The 21,127-nt window shown below is 41.2% G+C and overlaps 1 protein-coding gene across 1 annotated transcript; it reads right to left on the minus strand.

The window, feature by feature from the left end:
• Positions 1-5,371: 5,371 nt before the first annotated feature.
• On the minus strand, positions 5,372-13,584 carry CFAP97D2 (CFAP97 domain containing 2). The gene is given in 5 exon segments (XM_068395299.1): positions 5,372-5,561; positions 6,141-6,153; positions 7,442-7,547; positions 9,984-10,064; positions 13,492-13,584. Coding segments are annotated over 5 exon segments (483 nt in total).
• Positions 13,585-21,127: the final 7,543 nt, after the last annotated feature.

Here is a 21,127-nt window from a genome sequence, read left to right on the forward strand (position 1 = left end):
GTTTAAAAAAAAAGAAAAAAATAAATAATTCAGGAATATTTAGGTAATATTCCTTTTATTGTGGTAAATATAAAGAAATAATAAAATTAATACATCTGTCCTTGGTGTTCAGTTCAAAGAGGGGTGGTGGTGAATACCAGATTAGTCATTCCTAACTTGGACAAACTCTAATTGTGTCTATAGTCATAATTTTTCGATGGTAACCAACACGGATTATTGAGCTGCAACCATTTTGCTGGGCTCCATGTGTTCCTATCGACCCTTAGGAGAGCTATTTTGGTGTTAAATACTGCCAGACAGTGAGTAAACATTTTTCCACTTTACCGAAGGAGTATGTGGCTTTACTTCTTCCTTGCATCAGCTATGGCCTTCATCTTAAACTAATCTTCAATGAACAGAATCAACTCATCAACCCACTGGAAAACTATTCTCCTTTCTAAAAAAAAAAAAAAGAAGAAGAAGTTTTCCTTTGTGACTTTTATCCTGGAGCTGACCTTGCTCAGGGTTTAAAGAGCACAAGTATTGGTGTAAGACAAACAGAATGGAAGAGGGGCACAAGGACAGGGGTAAAAGGAGGAGAGTGACCTCTCGTTTCCCATGGCAGTGAGCTGGTTGTTAAGCTCAGCCCAGCCATCTTTAAAACTTCATCATGAGTTCTCTTTTGACATGGTTTCTTGATATAAAGTTATTATATCCACAGCAATTGCAGTGAAGATAAGGCTGCTAGCCTGGATTTACACTAGTGAAAATGGCAGCAGAATTTGACCCTCAGATTAACATTTCCTGTAATTCTTAACACTTTTTTACAGTGGTACTTTAGTTCTCTTGTTTCAAGGATTTAGCTTGTAATCATACCAGTGTTTCAGTAGCAATGTGTTTTAACTTTGGAGCCAGAGATTTGAAGAGAGTAACATTTCTACTTAATTATAAGGCAGGTGGCATTTGATCAAACATTTTAGGTTATTATCATCCCAAACTGAAGCTTTTAAAGAAGAAAAGGAAACAAGAATTTTTTTGGTTCAATGATGCAGCTTGTTAAGGATAGCTGGCCCCTTACCAAGTGCCCTGGTGATCCAACCTGGAACCATGTGAAGTGGTAGACTTCAGGGGTGTTTGACTTCAGCCATAAGGGCATAGGACATTTTAATCAAAAAATAGAATTACTTTTAAAGCCAAGGTGGCATCTTCCTTTTGATAGTGAGGGAAGTTTTGGTTCATTAAATTACTGTCTTTTTGGCTCTTGGTTAAAGGGTGCATAACCTTTCTTTTAGAAATGAGCTACTGTTGGAGGTAACAGTTGATGTGTGCTTGCCCGATGTGATTGCTGTAACAGAGGTGCACAACAAAGGCTGAGTTTTTCTGTCCTGGCACTCTCCCATCATGGCTGGTGGTTTGAGATGACATCCATCAGCGATGGAGCCCTGTGGCTGATCATTGCATGGGGATTACGCCCTCTACGCTGGGTCTGGGCATACTCAGTGCACTCTAGGACGTATATTGCCACAGCACATTGGGCTAGTGCCACTATTGCTTTGGGCAAACAAGAATCCTTTTTCCTTCTTGACCCAGGCACTTAGGTATGGTGAAGCTTTTCTCTCTAGCGTGATGAGTTTGGGGATCCTGCCCTGGGAAGCTGTGAATTTTCTGAAGCCAGGAGTTTGCAGTGGTACAGCAGAGTCACTGAAGTACTGGAGGGTTGGTGGTTATGGTAGTTATTATTTCTACTCTCCGTTCAATACTATAAAGACATAGTCTTGTACTTTAGAGTTTCTGTGCTTCAGAAATAAATTTTCATCATTAGCAATTCAAACATTATTCACTGATCCATATTGCAAACAAGAAAGGAGAAAATGTCTTAGAAAGCATTTCCAAGTGCCAGGAAGTAAGTAGTTATTGCTGGGGTGTCTGCTTTGAAAGTTGGCAGCCTCCAAAATGATTACAGATGAAGTTCTACTTCAGATAAATCAAGAGCTGATACTGGTTCAATGCTTGGTTTCGACTGATACTTCTTCTGAGAGAACTGCTGCTACCCTGCTTGGCTATGCTGAGTTTGTGATTTTAATACACATTTTCTTTTGAATAAGTGTAATTAAAAAATAAGAAATACAGAATATGTATTTCAGAACAGAAGTGTCTGTCCCCTGAACTGTAGATCAATGATGGTCTAAAAGAGTGGTAGATTATAACATGCAGAGAGCTGATGGGTCATGTGGTGCTGTTTCTCCTTGTTTCAAGCTGCTAAATCCCATTAAAGGGGAAGCTAGAAACAAATTTTGTGTATTTTCAGTATTTTCACTCTGTGAATGCAATTACTGTGACTGATGCAAAAATTGCATAAAATCATGAGTAAAGAAGGAAGAGTCACTGTGGTGAGAGGGTGTTGGTCCACCAAGCACTCTCCCTCATTTGTAGCCAATGGCTCAGAGGCTTCAGAGAGCCTCTGAAGACTTTTCAAAACCCTTACTCTGAAGTATTTACTGTCAGCCAACTGGGTCCTCACTGGGGAGACGTTGATACTGAGATGAAAATTGTCACGTGGGAAAAAAAGCCCAAATCTTAATGCTTATGCTCGCTTGCAGTCCTTTTCCCAGTTAGACTCCTTCTTTGCTAGCTGTTATAAACTCAAAAGTTTTGTTGGTAATTATAAGGGAAATGGCTTCTATGCCATTTTGCTTTATGTTTTGTTTCACTTCACTGAAGACACAGTGTCTTTAATATCTACACTCTTACAGAATACTTAAACCCTTAGTATCCTAAACTATATGAGTCCTTCCACCTGATTCTCCCAGGCACCCTAGTTCATTCTGGAGTTCTGCTTACAATTTTTGCTGAGTTTAGCTGCATAGTTGAAAAGGTTAACACCCTCACAGGTCCAGTCTTTTCCGATGCTGGGAGTTATCAACTGCATAGGAACAGTGGTATTTTAACTTAAACTACAGAAATCAAAGTATGCTGACGCACAGGGTCACAATCACAAAACGGGCTCGCAACCCCCTGTTCTGCTGGTCCGCCATGCCAGGGAAGGAGTGACTACCAGAATAAGGGCAAAGCAGAAGGCTGAGGACAGTAAAATTTCCAAATGCTGTCGTTATCCAAGAGGGTGTAAGAGCCCTTTGCTACTTCCTAAATTGCTTTCACGGGAGACTACTGGAATAATGCTATTTCTGTAACTCTGTCTTTTTCTAGTTGTTCTTTCCCTTTCCATGATGGACATGATCTTTTTCTTTTTCCTTCATTTTACTTCCCACACCTTCTTGCTTCAGTTGTTTTTCTCTTTTTCTGTCTTGTTTAGATGGTTTTTTTTAAACTCTTCTTCCTGCCAGAAAAGACAAATCAATATAAATATATGTAAAATAAAGAACCTGTCACCACCTTGATTTGCTAACCTTCCATGGTTTATTTTCAGGATTATTCCCTTAGCACCAAAGCACAGTTAGCAAAGAAAGGTGACAAGTGCTTGCTGTTGATACTACTGCTGTCCCCTTCCAGAGCAAAGGAAGGGAATTCTTCCTTTCTTTCTTTCATTAGAACTGCCTGAGCCACCAGAGTCAGAGCAATTTCTATTGGTCAGGTCAGTGGGTAGGCTGGTTCAGATAAATTGTTTCTTCTCCTGCTGTTATAGCATACCTGTGACCACTAAAAAGCTTTACATTGCAACAGAGGGAGGGCAGAAGAATGCTTGATGAGAAGAAGCATGACTTGTCATTTATTAAAGATTGACCATGGACTGGTGTCAGGTGAACTGTAAAAGCACGGAGGGATCACCCAGTAGCCCAAGTTATTGCAGATCTTGCCAAAGACTTCCACGGATCCTATTTTCAGCTGTAACTTTATGGGATTTCCTCTGTTCACCTGAAGAAGTCCACAGCAGATATCCACATCAGGTTTGCTTATTTGTCTTTTAAACATCCTTCGAAATGGCTCAACCATTTCCGAAAAGGAGACTGGAAAAAAGTGTTTTCTAGTGACTAGTTCTTACAGATGTTCTAGTACCTATTAATTACAGAGCACAGACTTCACAGTTGATGTGGGGAAGGCTGCAGGATATGTTTACTTCGCTGTAATTTTGGTACTTGCTGACTATGAAGCACCTGGCTTTACAACCTTACTATTTTTAATATAATTCTTTGGTTTGTAATGATGCCTCCACAGCAATTAAAGCTGTTTAATATTTTCCATGGTAGAAGCCTCTGTTTTAGTTTCATGTTTATTTGTGAAGTCTTAACTGTTTGGGTTGAAGCTTTCTATATTTGCTTTCTGCCTCAGACTGAATAGTTGGGAAGCTTTAATAAAAATTATATAGCTGTATTCAAGAATTGTCTCCAGACAGAAGTTGGGGAGAGGTTGTTTCTTGTTTGCAGTGCCACAATTTTTATTGCTTTTTCTTTTGAGTGCTTTGCCTTTCCTGAGCAAATCCTCTGGAATTAGAACTGGGACCAAAGATTTGGCAAAAGGATAGTCCTGGGATAAAAGAAATACCACTTACTGTCCTCCAAAGACTCAGACAGATTTGGATGAGTTACAGTTTTGAAAATCTTTTTACATATGTTCAGAAACTACAGGCTTCAAAAAGGCTTATTTCAGTGGCCTCAGGCTAGAGGTAGTGGGTAAAGTAGTGAATATCGTGAATATATATATAGTGAATATGAGCCACACCCATATGTATTGAATCAGACTTGCATGACAGAGGACATACCTCCCAAATCAAGACACATGACCATGGAGGCCCAGCAGTCTGAGCTGATGCCAACTTCCTGCCTGGTGGGCAGTGCTGCAGCTTCCCTCTGGTTTGTTTGGGAGGAAAGTTGGGAGTTTGTGAGTTAGCAGGCTTAAAGCCAGGGAGTTTGGACATGGAAAGGTTAAAGACAGTCAATTTTCTTTCTCTGGGAAAGCTTGCTAATACCTCATATAGTCGTTTTGTTGTTGTTTTCTTTACTTCTATTACTAATGAAAATAAGAAGCTGGTTACTTTGCACAGAATAGCCAGTGTAGGTTTCGGAGCTCTCAACGCATATGCTCATTTGGTCACCTTAAATGTTGCTCCAGTGTTTGGCTGTTTCTCTCTGGGAACTGGTAAGCCACCCTTTTTTTTAAAAATTATTTTTAGATTTATTTCTGAGAGCGCCATCTCTCCGTTGTGGACAGTCTGATTGCAGAAACTACGGCACTTAACAAATCACCTAATAAAGTCTGAAGAGCACTCTGGGATTCATTTGATAAGAGTGGCTGCATAAATGAAAGGCTGTTAATTGTGTGGCTGGCTGCCACGTGCAGTTAATCCCCAGTGCAAAAGTGCAGTGAAATGCACTCCGCGGGCAGTTCCGATCTAGAAATAACCGGGAAGGAAAGAACAGAAGCGCAGGGCTACCTTTCAGCTCTGTGATTTACACCGCCCACGAGGACATCTCACAATGTTGGCCATGTATTTTTCAGCTCGTTGCCAATCCTCATGCCATCGCTGAACTTGACACTGAGGCTGGGACTTTGTAATTCTATCCAGAATGGCATGGTTCTCCTGCTTCACTCTCCGCAGCTCCTGCTTTCGTTTTTCTCCATTTAAACTAGAGAGGAAAACCATATAAGCAGAATCAATCTTCTTCCCGTTTGTTCGTTTTCTCACGCCTGGGAACCCAGAGTGTGAAATATTTGTCAATCTTGTGTCAGGGGAAAATTTGCCTAAGGTTTTATACCTCTCCTACAGGGACTTGCTCCTCCTTGATCTGCATTAACCGGCCCTTGCAACACAATCCTTTTGTACTTCTTAAGAGGATAGTCTTTGTTTAGTATCTTCCAGATCACCCCTGCCTATATGGAGGTTTGGTACATTTTACAAGAGGAAAAATGCTAGTTTTATCTTGGATTAATGCCAGCCCTCCAGTCTTGGAATTGCTGTAGTGAAGTACTCTAGGTGAGGGCATGGCTGGTGTCTGAGATGCTTAACAATCAATTGCAGTTACTTTGGTTTATACGCTTATTTTGTGTGCAAACCTGATGTACCGAGTTGGGCAGCGTGAAGATAATGGAGATAAGTGTACTGCCTCAAATGCCTTGGAAACTTTCTTTTATTTCTTAGACTGTAATTTCCCAGGCAGCTGAGCTGATCTCGTAGCAGTCTCCCACCAAAAAAGGGAAGGACTTACTCTTTTCCTTCCCCTGCTCATCTCCCCGCTGCTCCCAGCTGTGTGGTCTTCTGCACCCCCTGCACCAGCCCTGGAATTCATCACTTTGCAGAAAGTGTCAGAAAAACTGTCCAGGTTTGTTTAGTTTTGTTGTGTTGGTTTTCTGCTGCTATCTCCAGTTTAATTACCTAATGGAGAGGTCTGATGAAAACCAGAGCCGATCCAAAGAAAACAACAGGAGTTTGCCATTTGAATCAGGAAGGAAGAGAGGGAATGAAAAGGTGGAGGATGCTCTTCTCCTTCCATATCTTGTGGAATCACACCTTCAGCAGTGGAGTTAACTGATGCTTGTCAGCGCCTACGCTGATCTGGGTATTATTCACTAGTGACAAGCCATAAGTGCTATGATGGGGATTTGCATGATGTGGACATGACCAACTCTGTTTTCAAATCATTTCTGTCTTCCCGAGGAACTGTGCAAATGTCAGGATATTTGTGATGGTGAGTTCTACCGAGGTCACTTGCACCTGAGCTGCATTTTGCTGTCTGGAGACACTTTAGGGCCTGATGAGCAGTCAGTCTGTCATGATGTAGTCTGTCTGTAAATGAATCACAGGAGGTAACAGCTGCCACCTAAGTTATACAAACCATTTTCTTCACTTCAAAAGCCTATCCCTGCTGTTGACTAGTTTTCTGTGCCCTACTCGGAGTGTGAATTTCCTCCTGAATCAAAAACGTGTAAGGTGGTTCTCTCTAGTGATAAATCCTCAAGGCATGTTTTGCTTAGTCTCCTTTCAGCAGTAAATTATATTTTGATTTCTGCCTGCTTCCTGCTCCACTTTTCTTTTTAGTTTCAATTCTATTTTTTGCTCTGTTTTTATTTCATCTCTAAGCTTTGGATCTCCCTCTTTCCGGTGGTGTCTGTGGGAACAACTGGCAAAGTCAGCAGCAATGACTCACTTAGCAGGAACAACAGCTTTGCTGAGATATAATAGGTTTGCTTCATTTATTTCCCTTAAAGTAGGGCAATGTTCTCTCCCTCTTTTTTTCCTCCCTTTATTTTTCATTCCCTCAGTTATTAAACTGAAAAAGTAATTTATAGCCATCTTCTCTTCAACAGAGGGTAAGGGGAAAATGACCTGGCATTGGATTTCATGTGACAGGGTGAGCAAATGGCTTTCTGAAGTGTTGATTATACCTTAGGCTGCCTTTTAAAATACATGTCCTCACAGAGCAGTTTATCCTTAGCTATGTTTGTCACTGGGAAGGTAACTTGATGACTACATAGAAATGGTGCTGCTGATATTATCTTTTGGCCTTACAGTCATTTTTGTTGTCGATTTGTCCCTTTGTTCTCATGATGCAGGACATCTTCTCCAGCAGCAAATGGTTGTCTCTCTCAATTACAGAAAGTCGGTCTTCCTCCTACTTTGTGTACAGAAGGGATAACGAAATGCTTCTGTTTTTACTATGCCATAGCAAGCAGCAGTGATGCACTGTGGATTCCTAACAGGATGTTCAAAATTGCTGTCCCCTTCTCTACACAGAGTGTGACAGACACTGATCAGGTAAAGCTCTGTGCTAGTGTTGAGAGAACTCTTTGTTTCACTATTTTAATGGTGATGCAATGAGAGAAAGCCCTTTGCAATGCTGAGAATTTGTCCCTGAAACAGTTTCCTGCAACCACAGCAGCAGCCTGCATGACTAGCAAATGCATTTCATCATTAGAAGCAGAATTTCTATACATATTTGTCAATGTATTTTCCAGGGTCATCATTATCATTTGTGTCTCTAGCAGCCTTCACAGACTCGTCAAAATCTAGGATTGTTGTGATGGACACTGTACAAACACATGACAAAACTCATCCAGACTCCTCTGAAGTCAATGGGAGTCTTTCCGTTATCTTTGGTGGGCCTTGGATCAAATGGTAATTTTTCCATTGACTTCAGTGAGATTTGGATCAGGTCCAGTTGCAGGCCATTTTTGTCCTGGAGGGGTTGCAGGCTAGTGTAAGAAGAGAAGCAACAACTGGGTGTTACGAACAAATGGAGAGAGATGTATGAGGCAGCATAAGCTAGTTCTGTTCATCCTTAGCATGATTTTAAGACTCTCTAAATTTGATTTTAAAATGGAAGATATTAATAATGTCAGTCTCTGATGTTAACTGTGTCAAAAGTGGGATGAAAATTGAAAGAGTCCAGTGGAGGAGGGAGAATCCCTTTAGATATCCTGGGGTATTATCTAATTTGTAAAAAATGTTACCATATTGTTTTTTGAAGAACACCAATCCACACTAAAAGTGTGTTTGTGAGGACTGGGAAGGAATGGGGGAGAGGTGAAGACAAAAACTTATTCTCAAGGTTATATGAGTCCCAAGAATGCCTTCTCTAGCGGGCTGAGCTGGAGGGAAGCAGATAGAGGCTGAATGGAGGAAAGCAGAGAAAGCACTTTTTTCATGGCGGGACTTCAACATCTTGTTCTTAAAAGCCTCTCAGAACAGAATCACTGAAGAAATAGTCTTCTCCTTTCCCTCCTTTTTTTTTCCATATGTGATTCTAGGCACTCCAAATATATTGCAAGTCCTGTATGAAATGAATAGGAAATCCTGCTTATCCTGCTCTGATAGTTTTGAGTAGCTAGTGTTAGAGTAGCAGGTTACTGTAGGGAACCTAGTGCATCTGCCTTGTTTGCTGGGGTTTATAACCAACGCAGGTCAGATGCTGGTCACACTGTAGTATAAAGGTACCTAAAACTGGTGCATTAAGTAATCCCATCAGGCTCTGAATAACCTTGAGGAGAATTATTGTAAAGAAGAACTGGTTAATAGAAGACTGCAACATTAGAGGTTTTTTTTCTCTTCCTTTCTGTAGCAGTTTGGAAAGGAGGAGGATGAGAAAGAGACCAGGACCAGAGTCTCACTTCCAGGTATCAGGACCTGTAGTTCAAAGGAACATGCCTAAGAGTAGTGGGTTGCTGTTGGTGGTTTTTTGTTAATCTGTGTGTGAGGGGGTTATGCAATGTTTCATTTTCAAAGGAACTTTATCAGTGTTATTTTCACAGTAATAGGAAAAAATTAACAACAGCAATTGAATCTACATCCTAATATAGCATATGATTTTATGCATGGAGGAGAAATGAATTGTTTTGCTAGAGAAATGATTTTAAGGTGCCTGGGGATTATTATGTCACACAGTGAGATGATAAACAACTTTAAGGAAATTAATTCTGAAGTCCTTACATGGGCTACGCTCCCATTGTCTGAGGGGCACTGTACTGGAAATCAGGTCTTTGACAGGGTTTAGCTGCACGTATTTTCTACTGTGCTTATGTTTGGGTTTTTTAAATTGTTGTTGTTTCCTTTTAGTGAGCAGAGTTAATTAGGTAACAATTTATTTTCCACTCTCATCTTTTAATAAAAATTAGCCTCTTGGGAGCAGTAAGATTTTGAAGGATAACTGCCAGTCAAGGCTACCCATTGTTATTTCTTCTGCTTTGAATATGTTAACATCCTATTATTCAGTTCATTGCTCTGTGTGTATCTTGACGATTGCGCTATTCTTGTTATTTGCGATGGTTTTTTCATGATTATGCAGAAGTACCTTTTAGGAGGCTATTTGAACACTTTAGCACTTGTTAGTCTGAAGCATTCTGATTTCATCAATAATCATAAAGATAAAATAAGTTATTTAATGCTGCTGGGAGTGTGCTATTCATGGGTCCTGATAGTCCCATCACAACAATCACCGCACGAAGGAAAAAAAAAAGGCCCTGAAATTGTGACCATCTGGTAGTCTCTTTGTTTTCTTTGAGAGGAGATGTGAAGGTAAGCATGCTAGTGCTCACTGAAATAGCCAATACTATACCTTCAGCTTCCCTAACTTCAGATGAAGGTGGCTCTATATTGCAGGGGCACTTGTGTCCACTAATAATTTTGCTGCCTGGATCTGCAACAGAATTGAAAAGTTCACCCATTTTTGTTGTAAATACCCTTGCATATCATTACGGGAAATCTTTTAATTCTCATGTTCTGTTTTGTTAGCCAGCAGTAACACTATTAAACGTATGATTCATTATATCAGCAAAGCCAGACTTGCCCATAAGAAGAGTAGTGAGAAATGAAAATATTAATGGCAGTTGTTCTAAAGTCTGCTGGAGATGCAAAGCCCTCTTTATGTTGGAGAAATGTAAAAATACATACAGTCCAGTTACAGTGGTGTTGATGTTATAATGCAGGAAAGACTGTCTAAGAGAAGGCAGGCAGTTTTTATTAGACATCCTGCAGAAATAAAAAGGCTAGTGTAAGAAAGCCCTAGGTACTCCTAAGATGTGCCAGGTCTTCCAAAGGGATGAACATTTAGGATGCTGCCAGGAAGAGGTAAGCAATACTGGAAAAGGACTTCTTGTGTTGAAAGTATTCCCAGGCCTCTTCTTATTAGCACTTTAGAATGATCATCAAAAGCAAATTGCGGATCTAATTATTCTATTGGAGTTGGTAGTTCAGTGGCACAATAATATTTATCTCCATCCTGACCTAAATAGCTATACAATATAGGAGGAAGAAGAATAATCTGGGAGCTGTCTTGGACTGAATAAACCCCAAGGAAGAAGAGCTGGTAACGGGGGGTGGAACGAGATAGGATTTAGAGGGGAGACCACTCTCTCTCAGACTGGTGTCCTGCAGGGAGTGAGACTGGATCAGTTAAAACAACGATACCATGATTTTTGTCATGAAATACCTGTGATAACCATTCTCCCTCTGTCACACTTCATTCTTGAATGGTTCCATCTCAGGCAGACTCAGGCTATTTGGAACCATTTTTCAGTGATATAGAAATAAGTAAGAAATACTTGCTATTTAAAATAAAAAGAGGCTGCCAAGTAAGAGCAGTAGGCACAGCACCAATGCAAACCCCTCACAGCAGGACATGACCAAAGCACTGCCTGAGTGCAGCAGTTGTTTTCCACGTCTCTTTCTGTAGCAGCTTTGTGATGAGCTGAGGACCAGGCTTGAATCCCTGATGGCAGACCTGTCATACATACTACCTGGACAGGTTCTTTGCTTTTAGAACAGGGCGTATAATTTACAGCATTGACTGGGACAAAGTTTAGCAGTGTCTAGCTTTGTCTGAACTTCACTTGAACTACTTGTGAAAACATTCAGCTGCTTTTTTGTGGCAGTCATCCCTGAGGAGGTGAGATCCCAGAAGGGGCTGACTGCTCTCAACTCCAGTTGATTTCAGGGGCAGATGAGAGCACTCATCTTAACCCTTTCTAGATCCCATCATGTTAAGTAGCTGATTTTTACTGGACAGCAGAACTAAACTTAGTAAATCTCTGAGAGTTGTGGTGGTTTTGGCTTCTGCTGCTGCTATCTCCTCTGCTTCTTCAGGTGCTTTAAATTATCATGCTATTAAGTTATTTTTAAAAAAAAAACTTTAAGAAGATATGCAATTTGTAAAAGAGGGTTGTTATTGTATCAGTCAGTAGAAATCACTGGTATGAAGAATAAAATGTGATATTTATGCAAACTCTGATGTTAAAGTATAGATATGCAAACTGTTTCAAACTTGAACAACAAACGTAGGTTTAGAAACAACATTTCTTCTGCGGAATTTGTTTTCTTGAAAGTGTTATGATTAATTTCTCTTCTGTCCTTATATGCACAACTGTAAAACGTAAAACCTGGTATTTTTAAGCCCATCCTCATCTCTGTTGTGGCACTTTCCAGAGCCATGGTGTTTTTGGATCCGTTTTATATTTAATTCTATGCAGAATGTCGCAGAGAGGAGATGTAACTGTTTTTTTCCCCCTGTTCCTTTCTTCCATTAAGAAAATAACAAAATTATTCAGACTGGAAGTATTTGCTCTCGTATATATAAAAACATGCTGTCATTTTTTTGTACCTTTGCATCACGGAGAAGATTTTAACTTATCCCTAACCATTGCCATTTTTTTAGTGGTCTTCTCCAATAAGTGTACCTTTTTTTGGTTTTTTTTGTATGTTACCTTTTTTCCATCCTTGCTCCCTAGTTTTCCCCTTTCTCTCTTGCTCTGTTTTTTGGTGGATTTGTTTGTTTTTTTTTTTTTGTGAGCTCCTTCAATGCAGAACCTGCACATCACCAAGCAGAGGCCCTTACATTTTCTCAGAGGGATTCCTGTCTCTCCTGGTAGAGCAAAAGCCTGTGCCGCGTGTGGGCTGTGTCATTCAGGACAACCTGCCTGCCCACAGGTACCGCTGCTCTGGTAGCTGACGTTCACCGCAGCAAGCCTGAGTTCATGCCAGCAGAAGGCACAGTGAAATTTCTGGGCAAATAAGTGTGGGAAATAAGGAGCGCGCCAGCATGACAACACGGGGGCACTTGAAAAGGTCGCTCTTTGGCCATTGGAGACCTTGTGAGTTGCTACTTGAGCCGGGTGTGAACCCTGTAATAAGGAACAAAAATCTGTACCTTCTAAGCCATCCTTTGCCCAACATGATAGTTACTCTTTCTCTTTGCTTGCACTCAGACATTAACACTCATGTTTAATCCAGGAGAAGTTGAGTTGTGGGAAATGTTTTGTTCTCTATAAATACATTTCTTCACTATATATCATGATGATATCTAACCTCTGTTCTTGGCCCCCGAATGCCTTAGTGCATGTATGAAGCGCTCTGTACGCCGAACAAAGAAGAGTTCTGTATGCACAGGGGATGCTGGGAGTATTTCAGCTACACCAATATCAGTTCCCTGCTTTAAAAGAGCCACTGTTTAAATAGCCATGCTTATACACAATAGTAAGCCTCTCGAGGTTAATTCATACAGAAGGAAATTTATTTATTTATTTCAATATTGGCAGTTTGGTTAGAAAAATATGTCAAATTCAATTCTCTGTCTCATCTTTAACTTTTTTCCACCTGCAAGTCAAATTATGGGAACAATAGAAGGAAGGAAGGAAGGAAGGAAGGTATTTTTATACAGTTAATGAAACAGACCCAGTCTGGAAATAATGAAGAACTATTTCTTCATATTAAAGCTAATTATATTGTGATACAATCTTCCTAAGGTAGCAATACACTTGAATCATCGATGATGGTCTTCACTACTTACGGATTTTCAAGAAGAGGTCCTACATTGTTACTGATTCGGAGCAGATGACTGACTGAACCTTTTTCACTTCTAAATTTGGTGAACATCATTATGATAACTCTAAATGGACACAAAAGCTATACCTATATTTGCTGGATAGTCTTAAAATGTGTCTCTTGTACCTTATTGCTGATCAGTAGCTTTCACAACAGTATTAAGAGTGAGCAGAAAGATGCTGTAGCCTGTTTGGGTAAGCTTATTCTTTCATGAAGGCCTCTGCTCTTTATCAAACAGTTGTATCTACCCTTTTCTTGTGTTCTTCATACATTGCTTTGGCCCATTTTAGCTGAAGATATTTGTTGCCACATGGTAAAATTGGCTGGTAGGCTCGATGCATCTTGCATGAAATAAAGCATCTCTGAATCTGGGCTTGTTTTTTAAAAAAAAAAGTATGAGTAATATCAGTCTGAGCCTTTCCTAAAGCAAAGCCCTGGAGACTTGTGGTATGTTCGTAGCCGGTCACGTGGGGGTTGTCATGGCATCGCTGCTCAGAAAAAGAATGAATAGCCAGTGGTAGCATTTCAAACAATACATTTAACGAATAGCAAACAAGAACTGAATGTTATAGCAAAGCATTCCAAAGAGTATTTTCTTCATATATAAAATAGATTACCAATTATACTTCACTAGCCAGACCTACCTCCCACTGATGAAGGAAAGACAGTGGTGTAAGCTATTAATAATGCTTCGCACACTACCATAAATATGCAAAGGACAATATAATGGGCTATATTTGCGGAACCTTGAATTGAACAGCATGCCTCAGTAATGCTCTGAGCAAATCCAGTGGGAGGTGTCATCTTTTGCACTGCAATAACTTATTTAAAACATTTTTTTATTCATTGATAAGTATGCACTTTTCCAAAGCCACAAAAAATATGTTAATAGTGAAATAATATTTCTAGTTTTAAATAGCCTTTTCACCTTTCTTTATCTGCATGCCATCTCATTGTTAATGAGTTACGGAAAGCTCAAGCAGATGTGCAAAAGCCAGTTATTTACCAAGTTGACCACTGGTTCTCACGCAGGGCCATCTTGGCTTTCGTTCTTCATAGGCCGTGTTTGGCAGGGAGACAAATGGGCAAAGATGTTTTCTCAGGTCCACCCAAAAACGGGAAAGGTGCTTCTGCTCATGCAAGCTCAGCTTGGCCTCATCCAAAGACGGGCTTCAGCCGACACAGTTCATTTGATGTTTTTGTCCTCGTGGTGTGGAGCACCCTGAACCTGGGTCCAGCAGACTGCCGAAGGACTTTGCTTTTGGCTCATGCATTTTCTTGATGAGGCCCATAGTTCCTAAGGAGAAGACTTGAATTACAACTTGAAGTTCTCGTGGGTCTTTTACAACAGGTAGGTTAACGCACATTATATAAAAGCACTGGGAAGTAAAGAGGGAACCTATAGCTGACAGTACCAAAAATCCCTAATCAGAATGGGGCTGTACAAGGATGAACCAGGGGATATTCCATTTTAGCACAAGGCCGTTCGTGCAGGTTGTTCTTACACATCACCTCATGTGGGTGCAGGGGAAGAGTAACACATCTATCACACAACTACCCAACACAGAATCAGGGCCAGTGCTCTCTTGAATTTGTGTCTTGATTAACTTTTGCATTTCAGTAGCAAAATAAGGTTGGATATAGGGGTTTCTGATTTTTATTATAGTTGGTGTGAAATGGTGCTTAAACAACAGAAGCAGACATAAAATTAAAAACTTGAGACATGCTAATTTTGAGCTGTAAAGCAAACACTCTTATTTTCAGACAAATGATGGAAGGAATTGAAGAGTAGGGGTTTTTTTCAGCTGCTTGGGTTCTTATTATTTTCCTGTTAATGTAACAGGAAGATGTGGAGAATGTCAGTAAAAATAATAAAAGAGTACAGAGTTGAAATGCCTTTCTTCAAATACATATAAAATGTAACTGTGCACACAATACAATTATATTTTGCTCTTGAACAAGTAGAAATGCTTAGGCCGTCATTTGCTTGGCAGGATCTTGGCCTCGGTCTTTTAAATGCTACATGTGTATGATCTGTTACAGACAGATCTGAAGGGCACTAGTATCAAAGGAATCTTTTCATTGATTTTGATGAAGCCCTTAAAATATAAGGAAAACTTAGCCTCTTCCATTGATGGAACCATAGGCCACCAAGAAATTGAAACAATTTGGAATAATTTCCCAGCTGCTTCTGAATTAAATTTTGTGATAGAAAGGAAGTGGCTTTGAACTTTCTCTGTGGTTGCCTATTCTTTCTCTACCCCCAAAACCTGTGCATCATATATGCATTCATTCTAAACTGGGTTTTGGGTGGGGTTTTGGTGGTGGTAGGTTTCGTTTTGTTCTGAGGTAAGCAGCAAAGCTCAACAGTTTCAAAATTGACTGTCTTAATGTCAAACTACTTAAGGTCCAGCAGGACCTTTCTGTCAGAAGATGGTGATGGAAGACAGGAACAGCAGGTCCTACCTTTTTTCTCATTTCAAGGTCTAAACATACAGCTACAACAGGGGATTCTTTAGACTAGTATTTCAATGCTTAGTCCAAGCAGACTCGTGAATTATCCTTAACAAACCAGACGACTGGACCTACTACCTCTACAAGATAAATCAGATATTTATGAAACATTTATTCTGTAGGTTATACAATTTTATGAAGTGACAGCCATGGAAATTTCCATGTTGTGTCCAGAAGGACTTGTACATAATTTCTTGATAGCAAAAGCTACTTGCTGAAGAAGAACAGATGAGAAATAAGTAGATAATGAACATAAGATTTTTGCAAAAAATGCATTTTCTAGTATATATCAAGACACATATACATTCAGCTTTCACACAAAGCAAAGAGTGTTTTCTCCAGCATAAAAACAAGGTGGTCAATACCAGTCTACATTTTTAATGTGGCAATCTTGGAGTGTGTTGAGCTGCTTTTCTGAGATCTCAGCACCTGATGGCTCTCATAGGTTTCTGGGGGTTTTTTTAATCTCTTTAATTTTGGTCTCATTTTTGAGCAAACCTGTTCATATAATATATAGGACTGTAAGCTCTGCAGGCAGTATTGCTGCTAGGAATTTGAATCTTGAGTTACTTCCCCCTTGAACTATGTTGCAAGGTTAGTGAGTTGCTGCTCTTTCCTCTCCCACTGTCTTGGCCAGAAGAAGAGCTCGGGCTGGGTCAGGAGTTGCTAGCTACAGCAGCTGCTTATGCTTATGGCCCAGTTACGGAGTAAGTTAAAGTAGATGCTTCTTCTCCTGCTGCACCCCTAATATAGATCATATTTTTGGAGGTACTGTTGCTCACTGTGACCAGAAGGGCCTTTTCCATGGTTTGCTTTTGCTGTGAACTTTGTGTATATAGTAAGAAAATGCAAGAGGCTGAGTGTACATTTTTTAAAGCTTTAAAGGTTTTCTGTATGTGTGAAGAGGAAAAGAAATACTGGTTTTTTGTTGACAGCTTTGCTGGTTATTTTAAAGTCATGACAGTTCCTCACTTTATTTTATCAAGTGTTTGACTCCGACTGACTTTGAGCACATGCACAGACTGAAACTGCAGGACTGGAGTCACTTATGGGTGTGCTTGAGGATCAGTCTCCTTCCATTCATTGCCCTTCCCTGGATGGGCATTTGGAGATGTTGAGAGAAGCCAATTTTTTTTTTTGCCAGTTCAGTATGTTATATGATAGGATCCAATGCTGTGACTTTGACCCTGCAAGCACACGCCCTTATCATATAACTCACAAGCGAACCACCCGACTGAGTAGCTGAAGAGTCCATTTGTAGTCAGGAGGATAAAAAAAGCAACTGGAAAACCTGCTGGGGTGAGTGGGACCCGCTCTGCCTTTGCATGCAGCATACCTAGCCACTTCCATCTAAGGGCTGCCTGCGGTCACGCAGCATGTGTCTTCGTGCAGACGTGTGCAGCAGAGCAAACCCTTCCCAGTGTGGCACGAGCACTTGCTGCGCGAGTGGTACAAAGGGAGGGGGACGTGAGGGCTATGGCTCCCGCTGCAACACAAAAGCAGATTTACCAGATGCTTCCTTTAGACTTGACCCTTTCTGGAAGCTTTGAGCAGGAATTAATTTTTGGCTGGGAAAAAAAAAAGGTTGTTTCCCACTTATTGTCCGAGAAATTGAGAGAAGGGAAAGGGGGTGGGAAGAGAGGAAGAGGAAGGAACATTGCCATAATTATACAGTTTTATTTATCTATACGTATGTTTATCTCTACATGCACAATTTTAAATCTTGTGGACAATGTTTGGTAAGATCCGGGATTTCCTTGATCTACAGCAAAAATGCCAAGTAGACTAGTGCTGATAACTGGTTTTCCTCAGTGGTTTTAACATGGGAAGAGGGCACAGAGGGAGAGAAGAGGGCTGTCGGCTGATTGACTGATCTTCTACATCGAGGTCAGTTTGCTTGTGCAGTAGACCTTAGCTTTCTGAGGAAGGCTGGTCTTATGGCATGGGTGCTACAGAGTACGCATGCAGATATGAGGCCAGGGCCCTGTCCCCCTTCCCTGCCTGAGGAGGGGAGTGCTGTCTGGGTAACCCCACAAGGCCCTGCAGAAGGTAACTGGGAGCAGGCTGTTGCTGCTGAAAAGCTGGTCCGTAGCTGAAGGCCAGCATGTCCTGCGATGAAGGACTGGGTGAATAGGCCTGGCAGGCCCATCCGCTCCAAGGTGAGCATCTGCATTCAGCCATGTGCCCCCTTGGACACAAACATCACTGCAGCAATGGCTGCAGCAAAGACGAGAAGATTTCTGCTGTGGGCAGGCTGGGGGTATTGATGATTCCTTGTCTGGCAGCCTGGGTCTTTTCTTTGCATCTAACGCTTGTCAGGCTTTACAAGAGCAAACTTCAGCCTACTTGTCAGCACGAGGCAGAGCTAAATTTGCAGCTGGAATGAGGGCAATGTGCCAGCGCAGGCAAGGCCCACGTTGCTGGAAGAGCAGTGGTGGCCTCCTAAGAGCAGCACAGAGGAGAATACTTGGAGGGGTCTGAAACATGGCTAGCTCTGACCCCCTAAGGACAGACAAAGCACTGTGAAGCGGCAAAGGCTTTCAGCTAAGAGCAAATGCCAACAGAAACATTGTTCTGTGCATTTGTAGGTGGGTGCGTGGTGGTGCACACGTGTTACGGGAAAGGGCTGTGGTTAGTGTTCCCTGGGTGAACGCTGTACGCTGCGGTAGGACGTAGGCGCCTCTGCCCAGCTGTGCACACCTCGGGCAGGCTCAGCCCTTCTGCTCCCCACGGAGGCATGTGAAGCAGATGCCAATGTTAATTCTTGCTAATGTGTTGCTCCCTGGTTTAGATTTGCTGTATTGCTTTCAGGGCTTGTACTACTTCTTCCTGCTATAAACACCTGATTGATTGCTTTATAAAGGTTAAAAAAAGTTAGCGGAGAAAATTAGGAATTAACTATAAATTTATTAGGTCCTTGGATGTGTCTTCTCTTTCTTTCTCCACTCCATCCCACAGATCTGGAAAACCTTCAAAAATCATTTGTATCCCAATCTTCATTCTTGATTCTCCTTCTTTGACCTCAGAAATAATTGAAAAATACTCAGAGAAAGGCACTGTTTCCCTGAATGCAAGCACTACCTAAATGTGAACTCTGGGCTCTTCTTCTAACCTGTTGGGCACACAGAAGTCAGCTGCTTAAGGGCCTGGGTATAATTTTTTGGGGAAAAAAAATGTTCTGATACTCTAATCTAGTTGTACTTGTCTTGCTGTCCTCACTGGCCTGGGGAGACCTGCCAACCACAAGGTTACACTAATACAATTATTCCCGTCATCGGCCAGTCAGATGCAATAAGCCAGCACACTGACAAGAACTGCTAGTCTTACCTGTGCATCCTGCTACTATTCAGCCTGTTCCACACAAGTGAGAGAGGAAAGCGAGTTGCAGTGCTGCCCTTGGATTTACCCTCTGGCTTACTTGCATTACTTATTCTGGTTTGCTGGCACAGAGGCAGCAAGTTACAAGGTTCTGGCGCTCTGAGGAATACCTTATCCAAACCCTCTCACTGCTTTTTTTTTTTTTTTTGAGCGACAGCAGATGTCTGGGACAGGCAGGTTTTGTTCTCCTTAAGGGTTTTATGGGCCACCATAAAGCCAGAATGGTCAATATCTCCTCAAATGAGGCTCAAAGACAATGCTAGACTATGTTGGGTAGAGAAAGAAATCCTTTGCGAGGAAGGCGCAGGGGGACCTGCAATTGTGCAATTTCCAGCAGAGTGGCAAGAGCGCTATGCCAGTTTGGGATGGCATTAGCTGGGTGCATTAGTTTCAGATTATATATCTTGCCTTCTGGTCAGACACAGGCAGATAACATTATTCTCGATAGCAAATTAAATTCCTGTTTGTTTAAACAATGTCATGTTATGGAGTCTTTGTGAATGCATGTAAATACCCCCTTGTGCAAATTAAACTTTCCCACTGAGTGCAAGAGGAATAAGCTCCTTGGTACAAGAGGCATATTTTGCTGTTTGACATTTGTGCTTGTTTGATGAGTGACCAGACCTTCCAGCTGTGGAACTTAGTTGAGATATCACAGCTATTTCCAGCAGGTGGCAGATGATAATCATGCTAGTAACCAAATCTGGGTACAAATGATGTGTTTTCCAGACTGTTTATTCAGATATTGACTTAAAAATACACATTATATAGTGGCTATAAATGTGTTTCCAACAGCAATAAAATAAGATTGCATAATTGGAGCCCATTAGTAGTTACACATGATAATATGTAATTAAATACTTGGGAATTGAGTGTGGTATGATTTTTTTTAATTCAGCTTTGATTTTTTTTATCTCCCAGATCAGAGAAATTGCTTCTATTCCAAAAACCTCCAAATAACCATCTGGCTAATTGTGTTTCACGGTATAAGATTATCTTTGCTCATGTACTGTGATGGGAGAGAGCTCCTCCATGCAGTCATGCCTGGATAATTAGCCGAAGCTTTAAAGAATTACATGCTAAAAAAACGGTGCCAAACTGCACCACATTGCCTTTCCTAGGTAGCACCTTGCCGGCAGAATTGCTCTGCCTGAGTGGTACTACTGACTGAGGGAGGGTTTTTTTCGGATTAGCCATCCCTAATGAGGACCGGATTTTGCTCCTTTTGCTCTCATTAGTAGTTACTCACACACATGAGTAATCCCACTGGGTTCAATGGGAGCTATTCACCACGTAGAGAGAGGGTGGCATTCACAAGCTGACCCGCCAGCATTGGCTTCAATGGGATTTTTGAGCAAACGGAAGACCACAGGATCTGACCCAAAGTAAACGCGTGACTACATGGAAAAGTCTATTCAAGGTTTATAGCTGCATGTGGGATAGCTGCGTTGCTCACAGCGCTAGTTGGGGATGAATTATGCAAAGCTTCTCAAAGTCAATGTAAACTTTATCGCATCTGTCATATACATCTTGCTTATAGCACAGAACTGGGACGTATCTGGGAGGAAGAGTAGTGTTTGTTTTATGGGTGTTTTTGGGTAGATGTTGGTACTATAATCCCAGTGGCTTCCCTCTGGGGACTGTACAATCCCCTGGGGTGGTTATGAGGGAGAAGATGGGGTAAGAGCTCTCCTTGCAGTCCCCTCAGAAGAGATACTAGTGGTGCTGCTAAACTGAGGGGGCATGAAGCTTTGCCTGGGAGTTGGAGAGTAAGGATGGAGTCCTGTGTTGTCGAATTAATTCACAAAGAACAGGGGAGACTACAGATGAGCTGATGACGTAAAAGCAAAGAAGATATGAAAGTGATGATTATGGCTGCCACTATGCAATGACTTGTGAAATACGGGTGTTTATATGCCTGCTTGTATAACCACATACTTATTGTAAACAGCAGTACCCAGTATTTTTAAAAAAGTAGAAAGTCCCATTGCT

Source organism: Nyctibius grandis, chromosome 2 (assembly GCF_013368605.1).
Source record: "Nyctibius grandis isolate bNycGra1 chromosome 2, bNycGra1.pri, whole genome shotgun sequence".
Taxonomy (NCBI): domain Eukaryota; kingdom Metazoa; phylum Chordata; class Aves; order Nyctibiiformes; family Nyctibiidae; genus Nyctibius; species Nyctibius grandis.